Source organism: Thalia democratica, unplaced genomic scaffold, assembly GCF_965202585.1.
Source record: "Thalia democratica unplaced genomic scaffold, ktThaDemo2.hap1.1 HAP1_SCAFFOLD_740, whole genome shotgun sequence".
NCBI classification, from domain to species: Eukaryota; Metazoa; Chordata; class Thaliacea; order Salpida; family Salpidae; genus Thalia; species Thalia democratica.
Genome location: NW_028139719.1, coordinates 1 through 22,038, shown reverse-complemented (window position 1 = coordinate 22,038; position 22,038 = coordinate 1). Strand labels below are relative to the sequence as shown.

Genomic DNA, 22,038 nt, shown 5'->3' with positions numbered 1-22,038 from the left:
TCATTTGTTAACTGCATAATAAATTACCGTATTTAAGGTACACTGTTATGTTAGTTATTTAAAACAAAACTTAAAAAGAATAATGCATAGCTTACTATTTTAAGTTCAATGAAATACAACTATGAACAACGTGTCACTTAATTTTATTCAAAGGTTTAATCTTAGATAAAACAATTAAAAAACATCATTTTTTTCAGACACAATTGTGTTATATACTTTTAATAGATAAAAAATACCTTATCGTATTCTAACAGAAGATAAAAAAAGGTAAACTCTTAAAATATACACAAAGATGCCTTGTTGATCGTATATTGGTTAAAAATTTCGAGTTTTTGTTGCGAAATATAAGTTTAGTCTCTACGTAATAGTAGGCTTTAACTTAAAAAAAAAAGTTATGTACTCAAACACAACTTTTAGTGGTTATATATTTCGTAATTGGTTTAACATAACTATAAAATGATTAGTTATGAATAAGAAATCAACACAATACCGAGTTTATCAAACTTTCTTCGTAGTAAGACAGTATAATTCATTTTCTTAAAAATGAACATACTTTTGTTATAAAATTTGTTAGCGGTTATAAAATAAAAATTGATATGTTTTACTGATATAAAACAAATAAAATAAAATGTTTTGATGATTAAAGAAACGAAGCCTTGGAAGATTAGAAGTATGATATAAGAACTAAAGCAGCCTTTTAAAATAAAAAACTACTTTATACTTATGAGAAATAACTGTAATGTTAGATAATGATTTTGAACAAAAGATCTAAAGCTTATAAGCAATAAATCAAAACTAAAATTTAAATTAGTTCTATTTCAGAAATTAGGTAAGTTTTTTATATTTAAGAAGAAAGTTAACTTTAGATATATATTTCGCTAGACTAGACTGAAAGGAACCGTTTTAAACTACTTGTCTATGATTAAGAACAAAAGTTTAGTTTTCAAGTAAAATAAAACGATTTATTATAATTTTAAAAACACAAGATGTTTACTACATCTAGATAAGACATCCGTTTATATAGCTTAAAAAGTAAACCAATAAAAAATATAAAGAGAATATTTTCCATCGGTTATAAATTACGTTTTTATTTTATGAACTAGTCAATAGAATTTGTAAAATAAACCTTAGTTAGTCTTAAAAATTACTATACAAGTTAATAGTAAAAGCATACAGTTCTGATAAAGATGTGTAGATTAAACTTAAGTAAAAATTTTTTTTTAATAAACCTGGTGAATATTAGTTGATGATTTCAAACGTTAGGTATTTTTTAATAGAAACCAGTAAACTAAAATCAATTAAACTTGTATGTACTTTAACATCATACACCTGATTAAAAAAAAAACAAATATTAATTCCTCAAAACGATCTTTATTAAGTTTTACTTCTATAATAGCAAAATTATTTTAAAATTTATTTATAAATTACCTTTTTAAATATCACTGCTGAAAACTTGAAAAGGTCTAATTCGTGTGAAAATAGTAGAAATAGCTCTATCGTTATTCATTACAGCTAAAACACGTTCAAATTGACAGTATTTATACTGTGGAATGTTCAAAATCAAAGCAAATCTACCTTACAAAGCTCCGGATGATAAATGAGTTTTTTTCTTTTGTCTAATGACAGTTATTTTCCATGAAATAATCTCTAAATCTTTCGAATTACGCCTGTATTAACTTTACGCAACAAAAAAAAACTAAAGACTTAACCCTTCGTATAGGTATTTGTAAAATTAATTCTCACCGCTGTAATTACCCTAGAAGTCAACTATAACTTTTAATATTTTAAATTAAACTGTGTAAAGCGATAGCACGTTTCAATATGAACACTTTCAGCCGAAAAAAAACGGTAGATAGTATTTATCTGTATGAAATAAAACATTTCAAAGCTTTGTAATAATGTTTGAAACAAAAAACCTTGAAAATTTTTTATAGTAAAATGGTATATTTAAGTTAACTATTTAACAATAAAAAAACTGAACAAATTAGTTGCTCTTATTTAAAAAAAACTTTTATTGCTAGTTATGCAATATACAGCAAAACTATAAGTGTAACAACTAAAGAAACTAATTTTTAATTTGAACCAGTATTAGCTACTGAATTGCTGTATTATATTGCTTAAGCTCAGTTTTTTTTATAACAAAACTGTTTGTAAAATATAGAGTCTTGAACAATTTTTTATCATACTTTTAAAATTTCAAAACACCTTTAAGTAATTAGTTTTCTTGATATAAGTTTAAACTTAGATAAGTACAAAGATTTAATTTTATTAAATTAAGTTTGGTAAATACAAGTATATGACTTATTCTATAGCTCTCTTCTAACAATTTTTTCAACAAAAGTATCAAAAAAATGTTAAAAGTCGAACAACAGAAACTTTTACGCATACATTATACATAGACTTTAAAAACAAATGAGATAACGAACAGTTCTTGTAAGGATATTAGAAAATAAGTTTCCTACAACCTATACAATATCAAAACTAATAGTTATTTTGGATCAGCTTAAATTCACCCCCAACTGATTAAAGCTCATTTCGATGTTTGTAAAAACATAAACTTAAATGCGCATAAAACAAAAATTTCAACATCACACAAGTTTAATAGCAGATGTACATGACCAGACAGTACGGAGTCGACCGCTTTGAAAACGTGTTTGTCCTGTAAACTGCTCAATATTGAAGAGTACGGCGATAAATGTTTTCTATTATCAATCATACTGTATGATGGGATTGTGTTTGAAGGTATTTTGAGCTTAAACAGTTTTAGAGACATAACAAACTTGCAAATATTCGAGTAAAAATTTTTGTAAGGCTTAGTGTTATCGCGTTTACTTTTTTAAAGGCTGTAAATAAGCAAAACCATTGTTTCTCCGTCCACTTTCAAAACTTCAAATTTTTCAATAAAAAAATAAGAAGTAATACAGTTTTTCATCATCAAGTAGTATACATCGATCTAAAGCAAATACTAACGGTGAATTCTTAAAAGACAAGTGTATTCAAATCCACATAAATTGGACAATAAGTACAAATTTAATTTATCCCATGAATTTAAGAACAAAGTAAAAAGCTCAATACTACCATCATTTACGTATTATAAACTGTTCAGACCGTGCAATTTCGTTATAAAGTATGCAAATTGAAGTTCACACATTTTAGCGGTTTTAGATCCTTTAGTTTTAATACTTTGGTGTATTTTACACATTACAAGTTTGAGTCATAAAGAAATACAAAACCCATATTTTTTTACACAACTTTAAATAATTAAATCGTCTACCAATTATCAATTAAAAAGCTAGCCTTTCTTTAATTCTAAATTAGATATATGTCTTAATAAAATATTTGTATTTTTTTCCGGTTGTTTATATACAATTTGTTTCTAATCTCTCTACCAGTTTCGTTCTGACCTAAAAACGTTTTATTATTTTTTTCAATAAGTAATCACTTAGAATAAGATTAAAGAAAGAACTATAGGTTAATATATTAAGTAAAATACAGCCTAACGTATTTTTTTTATGTTAAATAGGAAAACTATAATAAAATTTGTTAAATTTTAATTAATATTTAAATATTTAATAAAACCTTATTTAACATACTATTACATATTATAACTACTAAAAGGCTTTTTTAGTTTAGAATATAGGAAAATTGAAATAATTTTAAGAATTAAACTATGTTTAAAATGGTCAATACGAGAAAAGCTTTTAAACTTACATAATTCAATCTTTTTATTATGTTGTCATAAAACTTTTTTATCAAAAAATAAAATCAAAGATTATGCTAGTAATAACCTTAAGCATAAATTAAAAGTCTACATTAATATAAAAGAGAGCTTTTTGTCGAAATTTCAAAAGTTTTAACAATTTTGAATGCGAAAGTTGCTTCTTTACTAACAACCTTACGATGAAAACAGGTTTTTCAGTAGTAAAAACTCATTTTACGGTAAATTTATTGTGAAGATGAGCGATAAATTTTGGATTAAGTGTGAAAATTCCTTCTATAAAGTATTCGTGACGCTAGAAAAATGAAATTATTGTATCAAAAATGTGTAGTTTTTTGTATTCGTGTAAGGTAAAATTTTTTTGAATAAATTAGTACTGAAATAGTTTTAAATTATTCTATTTACTTAAGTGAATTTATATAAACTAAATAAAACTTTTTTAAAGCGTTAATTGTTCAGTAAGCAATGAAGTTAAAACGTAATTTGAAAAAGAGTCAACTAAATAGTATTGAACTTGTCACTTATAAACATTTATAAAAAAAGTTCAAACTCTATTAGCAAACGACTAACTTTAAACTTTGATTAATTAAAACTAAATTCTACATAAATATTACTTTAAAAAAGAGTTTACCGTAAAAGTTTTAAAGTTTTTGTTATCCTTTTCTTTTTTTTCAAGTATATTTTCGAATATTAAACGAGTTTCCATAAACAGATTCTTTTTAATTTTAAAATTTAGTTTGAAAAGTTCAATTATATTTATTTCGAAAACAAAATTTTTAATGATGTATATAATTAAAGAGCAAACTTAATTTTAAAGATGTAAAAACTTTATGATATACTTAGATAATAAAAAATAGCTCAGTAAAGTACAGTATTATAAACATGATTATTTCTTAATATTTCAACCTAACGATTTCAGTTTAAAAGTTGTATTTGTATCTAAAATAAATTAAAATGTAAATTGCCATAAAATGTGCAAGATTTAAGATAATTTTGCAATGACGTTGTTATCCCACGGAATGCGAATAGATAATGGAATTTATCTCAGAGCAAATCGTCTTTGAAAGTTTATGAAGAATAATGACCATGTTTCATTGTTCAATGGCAAAAGTTCTTTGATATGAAAAAATTTCAACTCACCAATTTACAGGTGTTCACGTGCTTTTAAGATTTCTATGAGATTTCTTAGAACAAAACTTAAAACACTTAGGGAAAAAATGCAATTTATTTCATAAAACAACGAAGTCCTTTATTATGGAAAATGTAAAAAATAGTTTTCTTTTTGGTAAAAAACTACAATTTTTGCTTTTTTAGTTTTTTAACATGAAATTTAAAAACATTTTAAATTAAATAATCGTAAAGTTATGATCTAAATGAGCTAGCAAGTTTGGTAACTAAGTATTCAATTAAAAGAACATTTTACGTTTAAATTTCTATTTTTTTCAATGACTTCAGTAATGATTTGCTTAAGTTAGTGTACGTAGTTATTAAATTATTCCTATTAGGTGTTAAACGTTACATAGATGTAATTCTTGCAAATGTATTCTTAATACATTAAAAAGTAGCTTTTTAAACTTCTATTTAAAATCTCACTTTGAAAAAAACAATATGATCATTTTGCCTAACTTATTTAAATGTATAAAAAATAAAATAGCATTTTAAAAGATATTTACTATAAAAATTATTGTTTATATTTTGTTTTACATAGTTAAAATATATGTCAAAAATTGTATTATATTGTACTACTTTTATACTAAAATTACTAAGATAAAGTTTACAAACAAAAAACATTATTACAATGTTAAAAAAAGTTAAAGTTTTGGTGTTAAAGTGTTTTTCTCAAATAAATATTTAAAGTAATTTAATTATTGAAATTTAGTACAGCTTATCAATAATAAGTTAATTATTGGCACCACTTCAAAAAAATAGCTTATTAACGCTATACAATAGCTATCAATATAAATATGTTTTCTGTTAAAATACTTACAAAGTGTTTTACAAAAATGTTTTAAATAACTAAAATAGTTAACTTTTCTTACTCTTTTATTAAATAAATAAGAAAATTTTTGATTATCTTCAAAGTTTTCATTAAACTTAATGATGTAGAGTGATAAACAGTTAAAAAAACTATAGAAACTTATATATTTAAATTCAAACAAAAAAAAGTTATTTATACCAAAAAGCTATTTAAAGCCTTTAAGTCCTTCCTTTGATGGTGTTTAGAGCAAACTCTATAGCATTTTGTAATAAATTCGTTCCCATTCAGTACTTTTTTTTAAACCTAGTAATCCTTATTACTTCAAAAAGTTGTTATTTTTCTTTCTTTTTTTTCCCTTAGTTCAAGTACAAGTTAAACTTTTTACCGGTAAAATGATCTTTTGTTTATGAAAAAGAAGAGTTTTAGGGCATCCGGATTCTTGCTTCAAAAAAAATACGAAAAGGAAAGTATTTCAGATTTTAATTGACAAATTAATCTTTGAAAGTTCTGCTTTGTATCAAAGCTTAGCAAGCTAATTATGTCTTATTAACTATTATTAGTATGTTGTGGAACTAAAACATGTTCATATTTTTCAAAAAAAAAGTTTCTTTTTAAGAACCTAGTGTTATCATTTTAGACTATTTAAATTTTTTATTTAACTAATTTTTATACTTACTAATAGTTAAAGTTTAAAATTATTCATTATTTTATTTAATATTGAATCTAAACTTTCATTGACTATTAGAAAAATTAATTTTAGGAAAAAACTTTGACTGACAGAAAATTGAAATATTTATTCAATGTTTTTTTGTTTTGTTTTTGTACCAAATTTTAAATATTTCATGTAAGTTAAGCAAAGTCTAAATTATTACAGTGTAAATGCATCATACTTAAAAAATTCAAACTGTATACAACTTAAATTTAATTCATAAAATAATACCTTTGTTCGCTTTTCAACAAAAATAAATCAAAACAAAAAGAATATTAAACAAGGTCAATAAGCATTTGAACGCAAACGCCACAGGTTATAATGCAAGCAATGCTAATTAGCTCGAAATGCTTTTTGATTTTCTCGCAAACCTACTTATTAACTACTCATGCGTTTTATAATACAAAGACTAAAGAATTGCTACTGCACTTGAGTGAGTTATCTTTCTGTCTAGAATGAATTGCGTTCGTTTTACTTTACGGAAGTAAACACCAGTAACTTTTAAATAATCTAACAAGAGCAAACATAAAAATACTTCCTAATTGATTGAGAAATTACCTATTAAAGTTGCTATTTTAGGGTAAAAGATTACATGTCTTAAGTAAAGTTTAATGTTATTTTTCAAAATAACATATAAAATATATTTATTTTTGCTTTTTACAGCCTTTATTTAACATATATTCAACATTTGCATTTTTTACGAATTTATTGTATTTCTATTCAGTTTAAATAAACTCAAAAAATTAGAATATTTTAAATTTAAAGTCGCCTGTCTAAAACCATTAAGTTTTAAAACATTAAGTTGTCTACTATAGGTATAAAGAGATTAAATTTCAACTTCTCATCAACTTATAAATTGAAAACCATGTCTGTCGTGTAAAAAATAATAAATTTATTTAAACAAGCATAGAAAACCACCAATTTCTAAATGTTTCGTGTAAAATTTTAATTTATGTATATTTATTTAAAAATCTAATAAATTTATTTTTTCCAGAGAAAAAAAAATGAGTCATGTATTTAAACAAAATGTTAATCTTAACACTATAAAAAAAAAAACTTAAATTTACCAATTTAAATCAATTTATACAACTGTTATGAAGTATATATGTTAGTTGAAAAATATTTATTCCTTATATAATTTTTTACTTATTTACACTAAAAATTTCTACAAACATACTTTGCTGAGAGCGTGACTTGTATTGGTTTAAACTGATAACGTTTAAAGCTATTTTTAGTATGTGTTGACAGATTGAATTACGAAACTTATCAAAGAACTTTTAAGTTTGATTAAAGTTCCTCTTTTTTATTCCAGTTAAACTTATATTTAATACATATTTAAAAAATATAAAAATTGTTTTTAAAGATATGCAGAAAAAGACGGTATAAAATGAATTGTTTGTAATAATTAAAACCTATTTTGAAAATTTCTAACATCCTTTGTACAACTTAAAAACAAATCAGCTACTTAAATTAGTTTATAAAAAGTTATAACTCTTTTTTGTTAATAATAATGTTTTGCAGCAGTATACGTGAAAATTGACTAAGTTCTTTTTATTGTTAGACTATTTTATTTACTAACTAGGATATAAACTTCTAAGATTAAATTTATTCTCATTGTCAAAAATCCTATACATTCTTAGGTGAAAATTTTCAATGAAAAACTTCAAAAGTATTTTAATCTTTTTTTTCCCAAAAACATGATCAAATCAAGTCAAAAACCGTAAACATTTACAGTAGTTTAGGGCTTAGGCAAGTTATTTAGTATTTAGGGAAACAAGAAAAGGATAAATTAGATAATAGATGTGCACGACTAGACTTGACGGAGTCGAATGAAAACTGGTGTTTGTCCCATAAACTGAGAAAAGTATTTTAAAAAACAAAGACGACTTGCTTGAGACAAAAACACAGTTTTAATCACCATAAGTTTCTCAAAAATTCTTTTGCAGCAAAAATCAAAACAAGGAGTTATTTTGTTTTGTGGATGTTAAGTTACTTGACACATTGTTTTTTATGCTAATGTTTGGTATGAACTAGAAAAAAATAATCAAAATTTTTAATGACTAGCTCTACAAATGATCAATTGTACTTTTTCAGCTTTTATTTCAGTAATAACAATCAAATTTTTTGAAATTTGTACAGTTGTACTTGGTAATAAAAAAGTTCAAATAATCAAGATTGCTTTTTTTCTATAACTTTTCTTTATTTTATAAATTTTCATTAAAAATTAAATAGCATGAAACTTTCAACATTTAGAGTTTATAAGCGCAAAATTTGTAAAAAATGTAAACTAGTTTTAATCGATGTCAATTACATAAACTTCATTCGTAACATTGATAGTGTAAATATGTTAACCAACAAAAGTGGTAAACATTTTTTTATTAAGCGGTGAAAAGTATTTACTTAGTAATTCAAATATCGTTCGCAGTTTTTATATAATTAGCTGATTTATAATTTTTAGAATACCCTGGTGAATAAAAAAATAACATTTAGAAAACTACCTTACACAATTCCCTTTACACACAGCTAACAACAAAGCTCACAAGAAACCATTCAACACATTAGAAACTTAAAACAAAAGCAGTTCAACTAAATAGTTTGAAAACAATTGGCTTGGATGGAAACCACGGCTCTTTGTAAGCAACGAAAAAAAATTTGGCCGAAATGCATTTTTATTAAGTATATACTTTTATACGGTTTTGACAGGCTACGGTGTGACAGACGAAATTTGCAAATCACAACATTTTCAAATGAAAAAATGAATTTTTTTTGAACTCATATTGTTGCGTGTGTGGTCCATGTGATTTTAAACTTGTCGCGAATTTATTACCTTCAGTGTGACGTAACAAGCGTGTAAAAAGTTGAAGTACAAAGACGCGTTGCAATATTAAAAACTGGATTATATTCGCTTGTTCCTACATATTAAAAAAAATAAAAAAAAGTTTTAAACATGTTTATTACGATTTTAATAAAATAAATAAAATAAAAGAAACTACTAAGTGAGAATAATTAAAAAAAAAACTTTTATTTTTACAAAAACTTTTCACTAATGATTTTATACTTTGAAATGTCATGCGTTTATAAAATTTCCACAAAACAGAAAGTTTAAAAGAAGAAATTAAAATTTAATGCAGACACTATAAAAATGATTGGAAAGTGTATTAAGTTGCTACATAAATATAACTTCGTTACTCAGAATCTTCTATAAAATTATATTTAAAAAATGCTTCACAATACTTAGATACGAAAGTAATAATAAAAAAGCAAACGAAAAATCGAATGAAGAAAAACAACTCATGGCAGGTGACAAGCTATTAGCTAAAAGACCACAATTGCTTCAACAATAGAAAAAATCTAGCAAAAACATAAAAGGCAACTTTGTGTTCGGCCATCCCACGCACGCAATCAGAACCCGCGAGACACTTGCCCGGCTCCCCCATAAAACCTTCACCTTCCTCCTCGATCACGTGTAGCACTCCTCGGTGCAGCCGCACCTCCTGTTCTTCCTCACCACCTTCCACGTCCTCGACCCGTCCCGGCACTTCATCCTGATCCTCTTCATCTGCGTCTTCACCGGCCGGCAGCACTCGTCTTGGTCCTGCGTGACCTGCTTGATGCCCAAGGCGTTGCTGTACTGCTGGTGCTGGGACTTGGGTGAGCACTTGCCCATGGAGCAGTTGAGGTTGACGAAGCGGCGCAACGAGGAGCACTTGATCGAGGATGAGGGCGTCTTGAAGGAGGTGTAGAAGACGCGCTCCTTCACTCCCTTGCACCGCTTGATCTCTGTTGGGGATTGGGAGTTTCAGGTTAGATTAAATAAGGTCTCAAAAAGAACGTTTAATTTTTGAATTTAAAGGTGTTATAAATTTACATATCAAATCATATTTCACTCAGTTAATAAGTAGTATAAATGAGATCCTTAGTTATGCTAACTTTCTTATTCAAATAGAATAAGTATTAAAAATTTGTTTTTAACTTTTGAATGTCTATGAAAACGTACTTATTTGACAACGATCACCGGTGTACATAGTGGGGCATTTGCACTTGAAGCCCTCCTCAGTTTTCACGCAAGTTCCTTTCTCACATGCAACTTCACCGCACAAACTGCTGCTTTTCATCGGGAGATTGCACGTTTCCCCGTGGAAACCTAATAAATACATATTGATAAATAAATAAATCACCTTAACTATTTGCACCGCAAGTTAGGCAGCTTACCAGCATCGCATTGACAGTAGTGTTTGTTGTTTGCGGGTGAAACCTGACACTTTCCATTGACACACTCGCCGCATTTTGATTTAGTGCTTATTGCTTTGTCGCACAATTCTCCTGAAATATCAAACAAAACAACATCAAATGACGTTTTCTAATACAAGCTGTAGCAAGTAATAACGTTTATAATGATTGAGTGGGATATTGTTATACTTCAAAGAAATGTCAAACTATTGATATCAAACGACCATGTTTTTATAAACTTGGATGTTAAATACTATAATTATTTTCTCCTAACCTTCGAATCCTTCCATGCAGATGCACGAGTCCGGATAATTTTCGCTCCTGACGCAACTTCCGTACACGCAATCGAGAGTGCATGACGTCACTTCCTCTCCGTCTTCCGACATTTCTCCCGCAATGACGTCAGGGGCAACGTTTTTGTAATCGACCATTTTGTCGTTTATTTTTATCGCTGATAAGAACCCTGAAATTGATAAGTTGTTAGTATACACTGCAATTGACAGCTAGTTCAGATTGACATTGATAAAAACTTCAGTGATAAATGTTTGGAAACAAAATAATTAACTGTGAAAATTAAATAAGACCTTAGTTTTACTCCGAAAATATCTTTAAATAAGGTTGTTTAAAGTTTTCATGAAAAATTTGATAATAGTTTAAAATAAATTTAATTTAAAAATTGACAAGATAATTCAAAGTACTTAGTTTTGACAACTTTTTTATTCATTTTATCTTAAAAATATTAGAAAAGTTTTCATTAAAAGCATACTGATGTCTTGATTTAAAAATTTCTTAAATACACATAAAACAACTTTTTTATTTTGTAATATGATTTTAACTTTTTAGAAGCTAGTGTTGAAAAAATATATAAAGTTGTTTTGTTTGTTTTGATAGATATAAGTATTAAAACTTTAGAAACAACTTTAAAGTTTATGAAAAAAAAAATCGACTTAACACTGACAAAATGTATGACAACATTTCTCATTAAACTAATCAGCCGTCTTACCTCTGAACGAAGTGGTGTTGCTGAAAAACCACTTTTGCTTGCCAACGGCCAGCAGGTCCTTGGCAACGCCCCCGACCTGGGTAACTATGGGGAAGTTCCCGATGTTGTTGCTGAACTGCAGGGAGAACCTGACGTCACGTGACACGGTCCGCCCCTCGTCTAATCGTATCGTGATCTCGTTCTCCCTTATCTCGATCTCCACCTAGTGTTAATGTTTGCTTGTAAATATTTTTGTTTGTTATATGCAGCATACTTTTGGTTTTAAAAGTAACAATTAGAGTTACTAACTTGGGTCGAACGAGATATAAACTAATATTTTATATCAAAGAAATCTGTTGTTTAACAAGTTTTTCAAAGTTACAAAAAGACTGTGTTATATGTTTCACTCTATTAGATATTTTCGCTTATAATGATTTTTTGTTCAAATAGTATAATAAGTTTTTGAAATAAGCATTTAAAAACTATGCACCGTACAATACAACAGCTAAACAATATCTCAATTTTTTAAAAGTACCTTGTGAACTTCACCGTCGTTGATTGGAGTCGCGCTATACAGTGTGGCTGCGTCCTCGCCTTCAAGCGACCTTTTGACCCTCACGTGACCCGAAAACAACTCGACCGAAACGAAGTTGTAGTAATCGTTTCCAACCGGGTCGGTACCCCAATAGAACAGAATTCCGTTTTGCTAAGAATACTTAAATAATTAAAAAAAAAAATCGAAAGTTGAAACGAGAATGAAAAAGACAGTGTATAAAGTAATCTTAATTTAACAGCTTTTTTATGTTTAATTTCATTAAAGTTAAGAACTTTCAGAAAAAACTCCGAATCAAACTAACTGTATACTGAAATTTTATTTTTAACACTAGACTGTTGTTTTTAAAACCATAATTTACAGTAGAAAAATTAAGTATAGTGTATAAAAGTTTTAATATAAAGCTGAACTTTTAAGTAACGGACACAAAACTAACTTGCACTGTTGACATGTGGAAAATGACAGATTTTATCGAATTTTTAACTTCATCGTCTAGAATTGGATTAAGATCAATAAAACTTCCATTTTTCATGAAAGTAACGCTAGTCAACTGTTAAATAAAACAATAAATGCTATTTGGTTTTAAATTGGTTTAAACGGGTAAATGATACTTATCAAGTTTTCTTTTACAATACATAAAAAAGAATAACTGCTTTTTATTTAAAAACATTTCCTCATAGCATGTTACTGATTAAACTTACAGATTCGCATTTAAATCCGCCGTATCCGTGCAAACACTGGCACTTGTACTCGGTCGATGAGTCATTCGTAGTGTGACAGGTAGAATTGTTTCCACAGTCGTGGTTGCTGCAAGGGTCGTCTTGCAGTATGTTCACTTGCTCGCCTACGAAATCTTCGCAAAATTCTCCCCTGTAACAAGTTAAAATGAAATCATTCTATTTCAGTGAGCAGAGTTGAAAATGTTTTTTTTTTAAACGAACGAAAGATCTTTTGCTAATTTTAATTAAAGTAAAGATTTGAGACACTTATTTTTTGTTGGATTTTTAAACTGATTTTTATTTAACTAACGATTTAAATACTCACACGATGATACTACAAGAAGCAAGATAAATCGATAACTCGCAATATTGTGTTTTCTTAAAAGCGTTTTCACTGCAACACACGACGATAAGTAGATACTGATGCAATTTGCATGAGTGAGCTCCGCCGCGCTAATTTGATTTTAATCGATTTTCATGCCATTACTCACGCCAAAATTTAATACGCTGTAATAGGATAAACTTTCATAACTATGATTACCCCTTTATACATATTACAAAATTACCGTTTGCTGGCTCAGCCTTATGATCAAAAAGATGATTGCAACGCAAGAAGCTTATTACTCACAGTGTTTTTTACCTTTTTTTATTTAGCAAAACACTAGCAATGCTTACTTTTTTAGTTAATTGTAAAACATTAAGTCTTTCACTTATAACAAGGTGTTGAACTAAAAATAGCACAGTCAGGTAATTAGGAGAATTACAGTCATAAAAATAAAAGATTAGCGCTCAGACTAGCACAAATTAAAAACGCTTAATTCTTTACTATCACCTGCACTGATGGCTTAATAAGTTCACGAACGCTCGCAAAAAGCGTTTTTGGAACAGTTTCTTTCAGCTTCAAATTAACTTTAAACGTGCATGCCACTAAACCGTTCGTAATTTCTTTTGCTGCGCTTTCAAATTAGCCTGCGAAAGCGTTTTGATTGACAAAAGGCCGCGTTGTGATAAAGCGAACCTTTGTCGGCAACATTTTGCGCGATTTTGTGTAAAAAAGCGGAACATTCGCCTATCAACTGTGAAAATTCCTTCTATAGAAAAAAGTGCACTTTCTCAAGGTCAAGCTCGAGTTTAGCGTTTTCGCTGTCGAATGCTCAAGTGCTAATTCACGAAATTACCTGTAGTCGGGGGCGCAAACGCATTTGTAGCCGATATTTTGCTGATTGTCTGCTTCGCAACGCGCGTTGTTCACGCATGAGTGGTTTTGACAGTCGTGCCCCGTTTCCGTGCAGTTTCGCCCGAAAAAGCCCGGTTGACAGTTGCACCTGAAAAAAGTTGGGTTGGGTGAATGAAAATATTAAACATTAATAATAGGGTTTTTTTTAAATTAAACTCGGTGAGTTAAATGTAACATATTGCTGCAAGGTAGTTAGTGTAAGTTCGCACCTGTAACTTGACAAGTTGCGCTCATCAGTACTAATGCAGGTAGCGTTGTTTTGGCATGGCTGTATATCGGAGCACGCATCGATGACTTTTGTGTTACAATCGTCTCCGTACCTATCAATTGCAATAAATAAAATTCAAGTTAGTTTTATATATTATATTAATCTTGCAAACTGTACTATATTTTAAGAATTCTTTTTTTTTAAGTAATATCAACAAAAAACGAAACAAGAAAATCTCGACTGACCAGCCAGTTTTGCATTCGCAAGTGAAGCTGTCAACCCCATCGACGCATATTCGGTTATTTCCCTGACATGAAAGTTCATTGCAATCGTCGATGTTCGTTTCACACACTTTGCCCTCGAAACCAGCTTGGCATGAGCATCTGGAAAGTTTAACGTTTGTCAGTAAAAGCTGTTTTTTTGATAAAAAAGATAAAAGACAGTTTGCAGCTTTAAAACAGTTCAATGAAGTTCAGATAAATAAATACATTTCAGACCACTTCTTTTTTATGCCAAGACCAGGGTATGTTTAGTATCAGTAAAAGTGTAATTAAAATGTTTTACAACTGTAATTGTTTTTGGTTTAGTATAACTTTACTCAGTAACTTCCAAACTCACTCAAATATTTTTTCACTTCTCGCGTGGCAAACTCCGTTGTTTTCGCACGGATTCAGTATGCAAGGGTCGATCGGCAGCTGGCAGTTTTTACCTTTGAAACCGGGTTTGCACACACACTTGTACACTTCAGTGGGATGAGGCAGGCATTTGGAATCGTACAAACACGGACTGGACAGGCACGGATTGCATTTTGCTGCTATTTCCATTGGTAATGGGCCTTAATGTTTTGAAACTGTTTACTTAAACAAATTATTGTAATTTTAGCTAATTTTGTCAGGAAGCAAACAACACAGAGTCATTTTTTTGCAAATTTTCTTTGGTTTCTAAAATTACTTTTTTTTTTACAAAAAAAGTGAGTTTAAGAAGACACAAAACTTGTTTTTAGAATTTAGTGAACGTTTTATTTTGTTTTAGTTACGTAACAAATACGAGCATTTTTTACTTACCATTATTTTCAAAATTTACTTACCATCACATCTGAACTTGGGCGGATCAATGACCACCATGAGCTGACTGGACATGGTTTCTGGTCCTGTACACCTGGCAATACCCGGGTCCACACCTGATGTTTGCATCCACGATACCAACCACTTGAGATTACAATCACAATGCCAAGGGTTTTCTCCGAGTCCGCTGCAAAGCATATTTGAAATTAGAAACAAACTGTTTAGTTGGTTTGGAGTCTATAATAAGCTAGTTGATAAATTATTATAAATATTATTGAAACTTAAATTATTTTTAGTAGCAACTGAATTAAAATTTATTTTATAGACTTACAGTCTTCTTATAAGTCCCATATCCTTGAAGGAGCCTTCGGAAATAGTCGAAAGCAAGTTTTTGTGCAGTGACCTTTAAATGTAAACAGTTAAATTTTCATAACAGAATTGTGAGCATATTATATTTACTTGTTTTTTCAAACATAATCTAGCTTTCTTACTTCTTAAAAAACTTACAGAGTTCGCAAACTGGACAGTCCGAGCAAGCCGTCGATTTTAATGCACTTTATTTTGTTGTACCCGAGAAGTAGAGACTCCAAAGAACTCAGGTTTGCAAACTGCTTCGACTGAATTCCGTTTATTTTGTTTTCACTCAAGTCGCTAAAATTGAATATCATAATTAACTAAATTAAGTAGAATTAGTGATAGCAAGTATAAGTGTACATCTAAAACATGCAGTTTAAATTCAATATGAAACTTTAATTTATAGTCTGTAGTTTAATTCTTTTATACTTACATTCTTCTTAGTTTATTGAAACGGTTTATTTCCAATGGAATTTCCTTTATTATGTTTCGTTCCAAGTACAGTTCAGTGACGTCATCAGGTATATCGTTTATCGGAATGACGTCATAACCCATGTTCGAGCAACGCACTACGCCTCCTAATGAAAACTACTAGTAACTTCGTGCATTGAAGTTTGTTAACCATTATTTTATTACTAAAAACTGATTAAAACTAATTAACATACAACTGAATTCTAAAAATAAATCAAACTTTTAAAAACTTTAACTTACCGTTGCATGTGCAGTATTTAGGGCATTTTCGTTTCGGAGTGCACTTCAAGTTCTTCTGCGCGGCGTCAGTGCACCTGAAGTCTTGCTGGTTGATGTCGGTCAAGGGCAGGTTCCGCTGGTACCTCGGCGTGAAGCAGCGCGGTTTTCCCGCCGAAATGTGGGAATTTTCTCTAAAGTACGACTTGAGCCAGCCCAGCCTGCAGTCGCAGCTCAGACGGTTTGAAAGAACGTTTCTGCGAAAGTTAAAATCACATTATTTAAACTGACACCGCAAAGTTATTTGTTTGAAAGCAAATTCTAAGAAGGATTAGCGATACGAACGACACTTTTGTGTTTTTCAACTTTTATGACAAATCGCACTTTGAACTCGGCTTGATCGAGCGTAATGCTGCTAAGCACAAACAGCAGAACTTGGCTGGCTTTTCGTAAGCCGAAAGATTAATTATGGTTTGTTACTGTTGCTTAGAGTAATTAATTTTTTTTTTCAAATCGAAAAGAAGTTATTTTTAAAACCACCAAGTTTGATGTATTACCGTTTTTAAGTTTTTAAGCCTACTGACTGGACTAGCGCAAAATAAATAGTAGCAAGATGATTGATCAATAAAATAAACTTTTAAAGGTTATAACTGTTAGGCGAGTGAAGCCGTTCTGAAAATAATTGCCGAACAGTGTCAAATAAATTAAGTCGACCTTGCAGTAAAATTATTGAATACTATTAATAATTTTTAGCAAAACAAAAATGTCTTACATAGTTTCAAGCTTTTTTAGTTCGTCAAATGAACTAGCGTCTACAGTAGAAATCATATTTGAGAACAAATCAACATGTTTTAAATTGATCATTCCTTGGAATGAGTGGGTTCCGATACACCTTATCCGGTTGTTTCTAACTTGCCTGTTAGAATTTTTATTTTTATAGGTTTTTATAGTTGTAGATTTTTTTATATTATGTTCTACAACTATTAAAACATGTTTTGAATACTAATCAACCCTTTAGCAAGTTTAAACCGCTTTCTTTCTTATTTACAAAAAAACATGCTCATTTAAAATTTTTGTTAGTTTACTGCAGTACAAAACTTACAAGGTTTGTAAATTTGTTAAACCGCCAAGCATTTTCCCACTTATATCCTCAAGTAAGTTGTTGTTCAGCCATCTACAAAAACATAAACATTCTTAAATGAATTATAACTAAAGAAAAAACCTTGGTTAAAAACCAAAATAACTCACATAAAATAGAAATAACTAAAAAAAAACTCACAACTCTTTTACGCTTTCGGCACCTTCGAAAACACCGTCTTCAATGAACGTTAGCTGGTTATTTGAAAAGTCGACTCGTTTCAATGCTTTGAACATTCTAAACTGTCCGTTGTTTTTTAAAGCTTTTAGTTGGTTCAGTTGTAAGTCTCTGTAAAAATGTATCTCTTTAATACCCTATAACAAACATATCTTTTAATAAGAATATACAAGTAGCTTTTTTCACGTTGTCGATTTCATCTTTATTTATAACAGAACTCACAAGTCGGAAACGCTGACAGGTATGTTTTTCGGAACTTCGCTGACACCGTTGCACACGACTTTGGAGCCCGAACAGTGGCAGTTTTCCGGGCATTCGGACTGCATCAGACAAATTTCGTTGCTCGATGAAGCTTCTTATAAAAAAATAATAAGTAGGTTGAGCGTACAAACTCGTAAAGTTGAAAATTGTTTTAAAATATGGTAAATTTTGTTTTAAACCGGTACTTTCAAATTGTAACAGAAAGTATTCTTAATATTTAACAAGGTTTATTTTTTGTAAACTATCTGAAATATTTTTATTAAAAAATCATTTAACTTACTACGTGTACATCTTCTGTAGTATTTTCCCTTTAAATGTGCAATTTCAACACCAAACGCCGGTTTCGGACCATAACACGAAGCCTGCGATCTTTCTATTGTCTTTCTCCTTTTCAGAAATTTCGATAGCCACTTGGTTTTACAGTCGCACTCAATCAGATTCTTTCCCAAGTACCTGTTGAGCAACTATACTCGTGAAAACAGATTCTTACCAAAATAAAACGCTGAAGTTTGTGTTTAAAAACTTGTTCGTGCCTGTTTTACAAAGCTTATGTTTTTATTTTTAAAGTTTAGATTTAATTTTTATTACTTAGAAAAGTTATTTTTTTTTGTTTTTAAAGACTTTATTTATACTTAAAACAATGTCGCATCGAAATTTCTCAGCACAAAGTCATGCATGCCATCTTAATTGTTATGTTTCAACGGTGTGCCTTCTCATAACAAAAACAACGAAACAATTTAACATCATTAAAGCGTTTCAAATACCTCGCGAGCTACTTAAACACCAGTTGAAAATTATTTCAGCTATTTTCTCAAAAACAAACAATGTGTCTCTCTAATTGTTTAATTACAAGCGGAATGCCGTTAATTTCAAGTGTCATTCAGGCTGAGAGCACAAAGGCAACCGAACCGCCGACTCTTCAGCTTTTCAGTGTTTTTCTTGTATGTTTTTATTTTAAAGTTAAAATAGTTTAGAACAAAGAAAAACCTATGTAAAGTTTCCCAGCACCTTTTTAAAATATTTTATTACTGAACAAAAAACTTACAAATATTCCAGCTTTTTCAACGGCCTGAAGATCCCTTCGGTGAGCGATGAAAGCATGTTGTTGTATAAATTTCTGAAATTAAACAAATTATAAAAACACATGGTTTTTGCTTTTCAGATGACAATTTTAACTTACAATGTGGTCAAGTTCCTCAAACCGTAAAACGTTTCTTTTTTCAAGCAGGTAATCTTGTTGTCTTGTAGGAACCTGTCACAAGTTGTAATTGTTAGTTTGCATCCATCGCTTAGAGTAACTTAAAAACGTAATTGCTATTTTAGCGCGTATTCAAACGTGAGAATGGAATTTCAAACTCACAGTTGCTCGAGGTTTTTCATGTTTTTGAATGCTAAGGCGGGAACGTCCTTGATGCTGTTTTCTTGCAAATGCCTTTGTAAATACGTACTATTTAAAATCTTTTTTACAAAAAAGTAGTAAACTATAAATATTGAAAACAACATGCAAAACGTATGAGTTTTGTAAAATTTATAAAACAATAACCATGGCTAATAAGTAAATTTTATAAAAAACTTACAATGTTTTCAAGTTGGGTAGGCCTTCAAACGCGTTTTCGTCTATTTTTGTAATTTTATTTCTGGTTAGACTCCTAAAAATAAAGTAACAAATGAGATGAAGCTCTAAAATTTGTTGAACAGCACTTTTTTTTTGTACTTTTTTATTAGTCACAGTATAAGTATCTTAATTTGATTATTGCAAACGACTTAAATATAACTTACAAGTATTTCAAACTAGCAAAGTCAGCGAAGGCGTAGGCGGGGATTGATTCAATTGAATTATCTGTCATCCTCCTAACAAGTATATAAATTTAGTAATGTAAAAATAGTATTGATAATGATTTAAGCGCTAGAATTGCTGTCAAAAATAATTTTTTTTAAGGTTTTAGGTTTTACCTAGAGTTTCATAAACAGCATTATGTCAAATTTTACTAATTTTAGATTAGATATATCTTACAAATTTATTAGTTCGTGAATACACTTATAAAACAATGGTTCACTCAACTAACAACAAACATTAATGATATCCTCAGTGATAACAACCGCATTATACAAACAGAATTAAATGACACTCACAAAATATCAATGTTTTTAGGAAGAACGTTTGGTAGTGACGTCAGTTTCGCGCGAGTGCACTCGACAACACCTTCGTAATTGCAATCACAACCTTGCGGGCAGGAATGAAATTCGCACACCGGTCGAGAAGGTACATTCCCTGTTTTGAAACAAATTTTTATCTAAATAAAATAGCAAGAACTTTTAGTATCTAATAGTTAGTTCTCAAGTAAAAATGAAGCGATAGTAGTTTGAAACTTGCAAGTTTATAAAAGTGCTATTAAACTAAAAAAAAAAAGAGTTTTAATCGATCTAATACTAGTTTCAACTTTCTAAACAAGCTAAAAGTTAACTTGAAAAATAAAAAGTTTAATGGTGTTATTACAAGTTTAACACCACAAAAAATTCAAGTTTTAACATGAAAGTTTAATTTAAGAAAAATAAAAGTCGTGTTTTACATAACCGTGAAATTGCTTTGAAAAGTTTTAACTCAGTAAACTTTTTCTTTTCAAATGAAAACGGGAATAAAAAAACTTTTACACAAATATTTATATCAAAAAATAAGAAAAAGTAAATAAAAAAATCTCATTTAATAATGTATATTTTTAAGTTTATTTAATTAGTTTGAATTGATTAAAAAGTAAAAAAAGTTCTTTTAACAATGTAGTTTGGTAACTTTCAACCTTAAGTTTCACACATAACTACAATCAGAAAAAATAAATTTAAAACTGTACAGTCAACTGTAAAACTTTCTAGTAGATGCATTTTAAGATACAATGTGAACTATTTTTACTGTAAACACTGAAAATATTTATTTAAAAAAAAATTAAATGCCAAAGCAAAGTTATAACTTTTATTAACAGTGAAGCAAATATTCGAACAACTTTGTGTTTAAAAAACAAACTAACACCCGCAGCTGAAGTAACTTTTGTCGAGGTTTCTGATAAACTGTCCCCTGACCCGGTACGGCTCGTGGCAAGTGGTCAGATAGGCCAGGCCCTCCACTTTCGAGTGCAAAAGGTAGTCCTTCAGCCACCTCATGTGGCAGTTGCATTTCCATCGGTTAGAATGCAGACGACTGAAAAAATTAAATATTTTTATTGACAGAGTTAACACCAGCTTTTAAGTTTGGAGATGATTAATTACTAACGATAAGTTTGTTATCCTTCGGAGTAAATAAAACCTTTAACACATAGTGCTTTATTTATTTTGAAAGCTACTAAAATTATTTTTAGTATTAAACATATAATTTAATCAAGTTGTGATCACTCACAATTTTAGCAAGCTAGGGATTCTGTCGCCGAAAACTTCGCGTTGCAACGAAGTCATTTCATTCTCGCTCAACGTCAGTGTTTGCAGTTGCTCGAGTTTGCCGAACGTCTTGTCCTTGATGCACGTGATTCGGTTATTCCCCAAATTTCTGTTAAATTAAAAATGTTACACTGCTGTGTCAATGTAACGGTTTACGTAAGTCGAAACGCAATTCGCCATATGCCTCGCTTTTAACCTGTGCCCCGAATTTAATTTATTTCGTTTTAAGCGTTTTGGAGGCTTATAAAGTTAAAAATAAGCAAACTTAAATGAGCTAATGTCGTGTGTGTTCCCTTATAGCTTCGTGTGTGGCTTCAGTTTAACTCATTGTTATTTAAGTTTGTAATTTAAGTCAAATGCTCCTAAATCCGATTAGCCGATTGATAAAAGCTTTGCTACAAATTCTTTTTCCTTTTTGTTTAGAATCATTTTGCTCAGCAGGTTAAAGTGTTTTTATTTTGGACAAAAACTTTTAAGTACCAGATTCAATGAAAAAAAAATTGCTCTCACGAAAGGGTAAGTTAATTATCTGATCAAAACAAGCTTAAATTTCAAAAAATATTCGCAAACTATAAATCAAACTTTCATCATATTCGTTTA

The 22,038-nt window shown here is 29.4% G+C and overlaps 1 protein-coding gene across 1 annotated transcript; it reads right to left on the bottom strand.

The window, feature by feature from the left end:
* Window positions 1-9,865: 9,865 nt before the first annotated feature.
* LOC145846959 (slit homolog 1 protein-like) lies at window positions 9,866-21,547 on the bottom strand (the record flags this gene model as incomplete). Its single annotated transcript, XM_082953468.1, has 30 exons — window positions 9,866-10,185; window positions 10,403-10,549; window positions 10,618-10,728; window positions 10,910-11,098; window positions 11,639-11,840; window positions 12,153-12,323; window positions 12,607-12,720; window positions 12,872-13,040; window positions 14,068-14,214; window positions 14,336-14,446; window positions 14,580-14,717; window positions 14,953-15,169; window positions 15,422-15,585; window positions 15,730-15,801; window positions 15,906-16,049; window positions 16,186-16,330; window positions 16,464-16,696; window positions 17,212-17,355; window positions 17,542-17,613; window positions 17,719-17,865; window positions 17,977-18,109; window positions 18,296-18,468; window positions 19,061-19,132; window positions 19,196-19,267; window positions 19,376-19,447; window positions 19,593-19,664; window positions 19,795-19,866; window positions 20,149-20,287; window positions 21,036-21,205; window positions 21,401-21,547. Coding segments are annotated over 30 exons (4,279 nt in total), but the record flags the coding sequence as incomplete, so codon positions are not given.
* Between the last annotated feature and the right edge of the window lie 491 nt (window positions 21,548-22,038).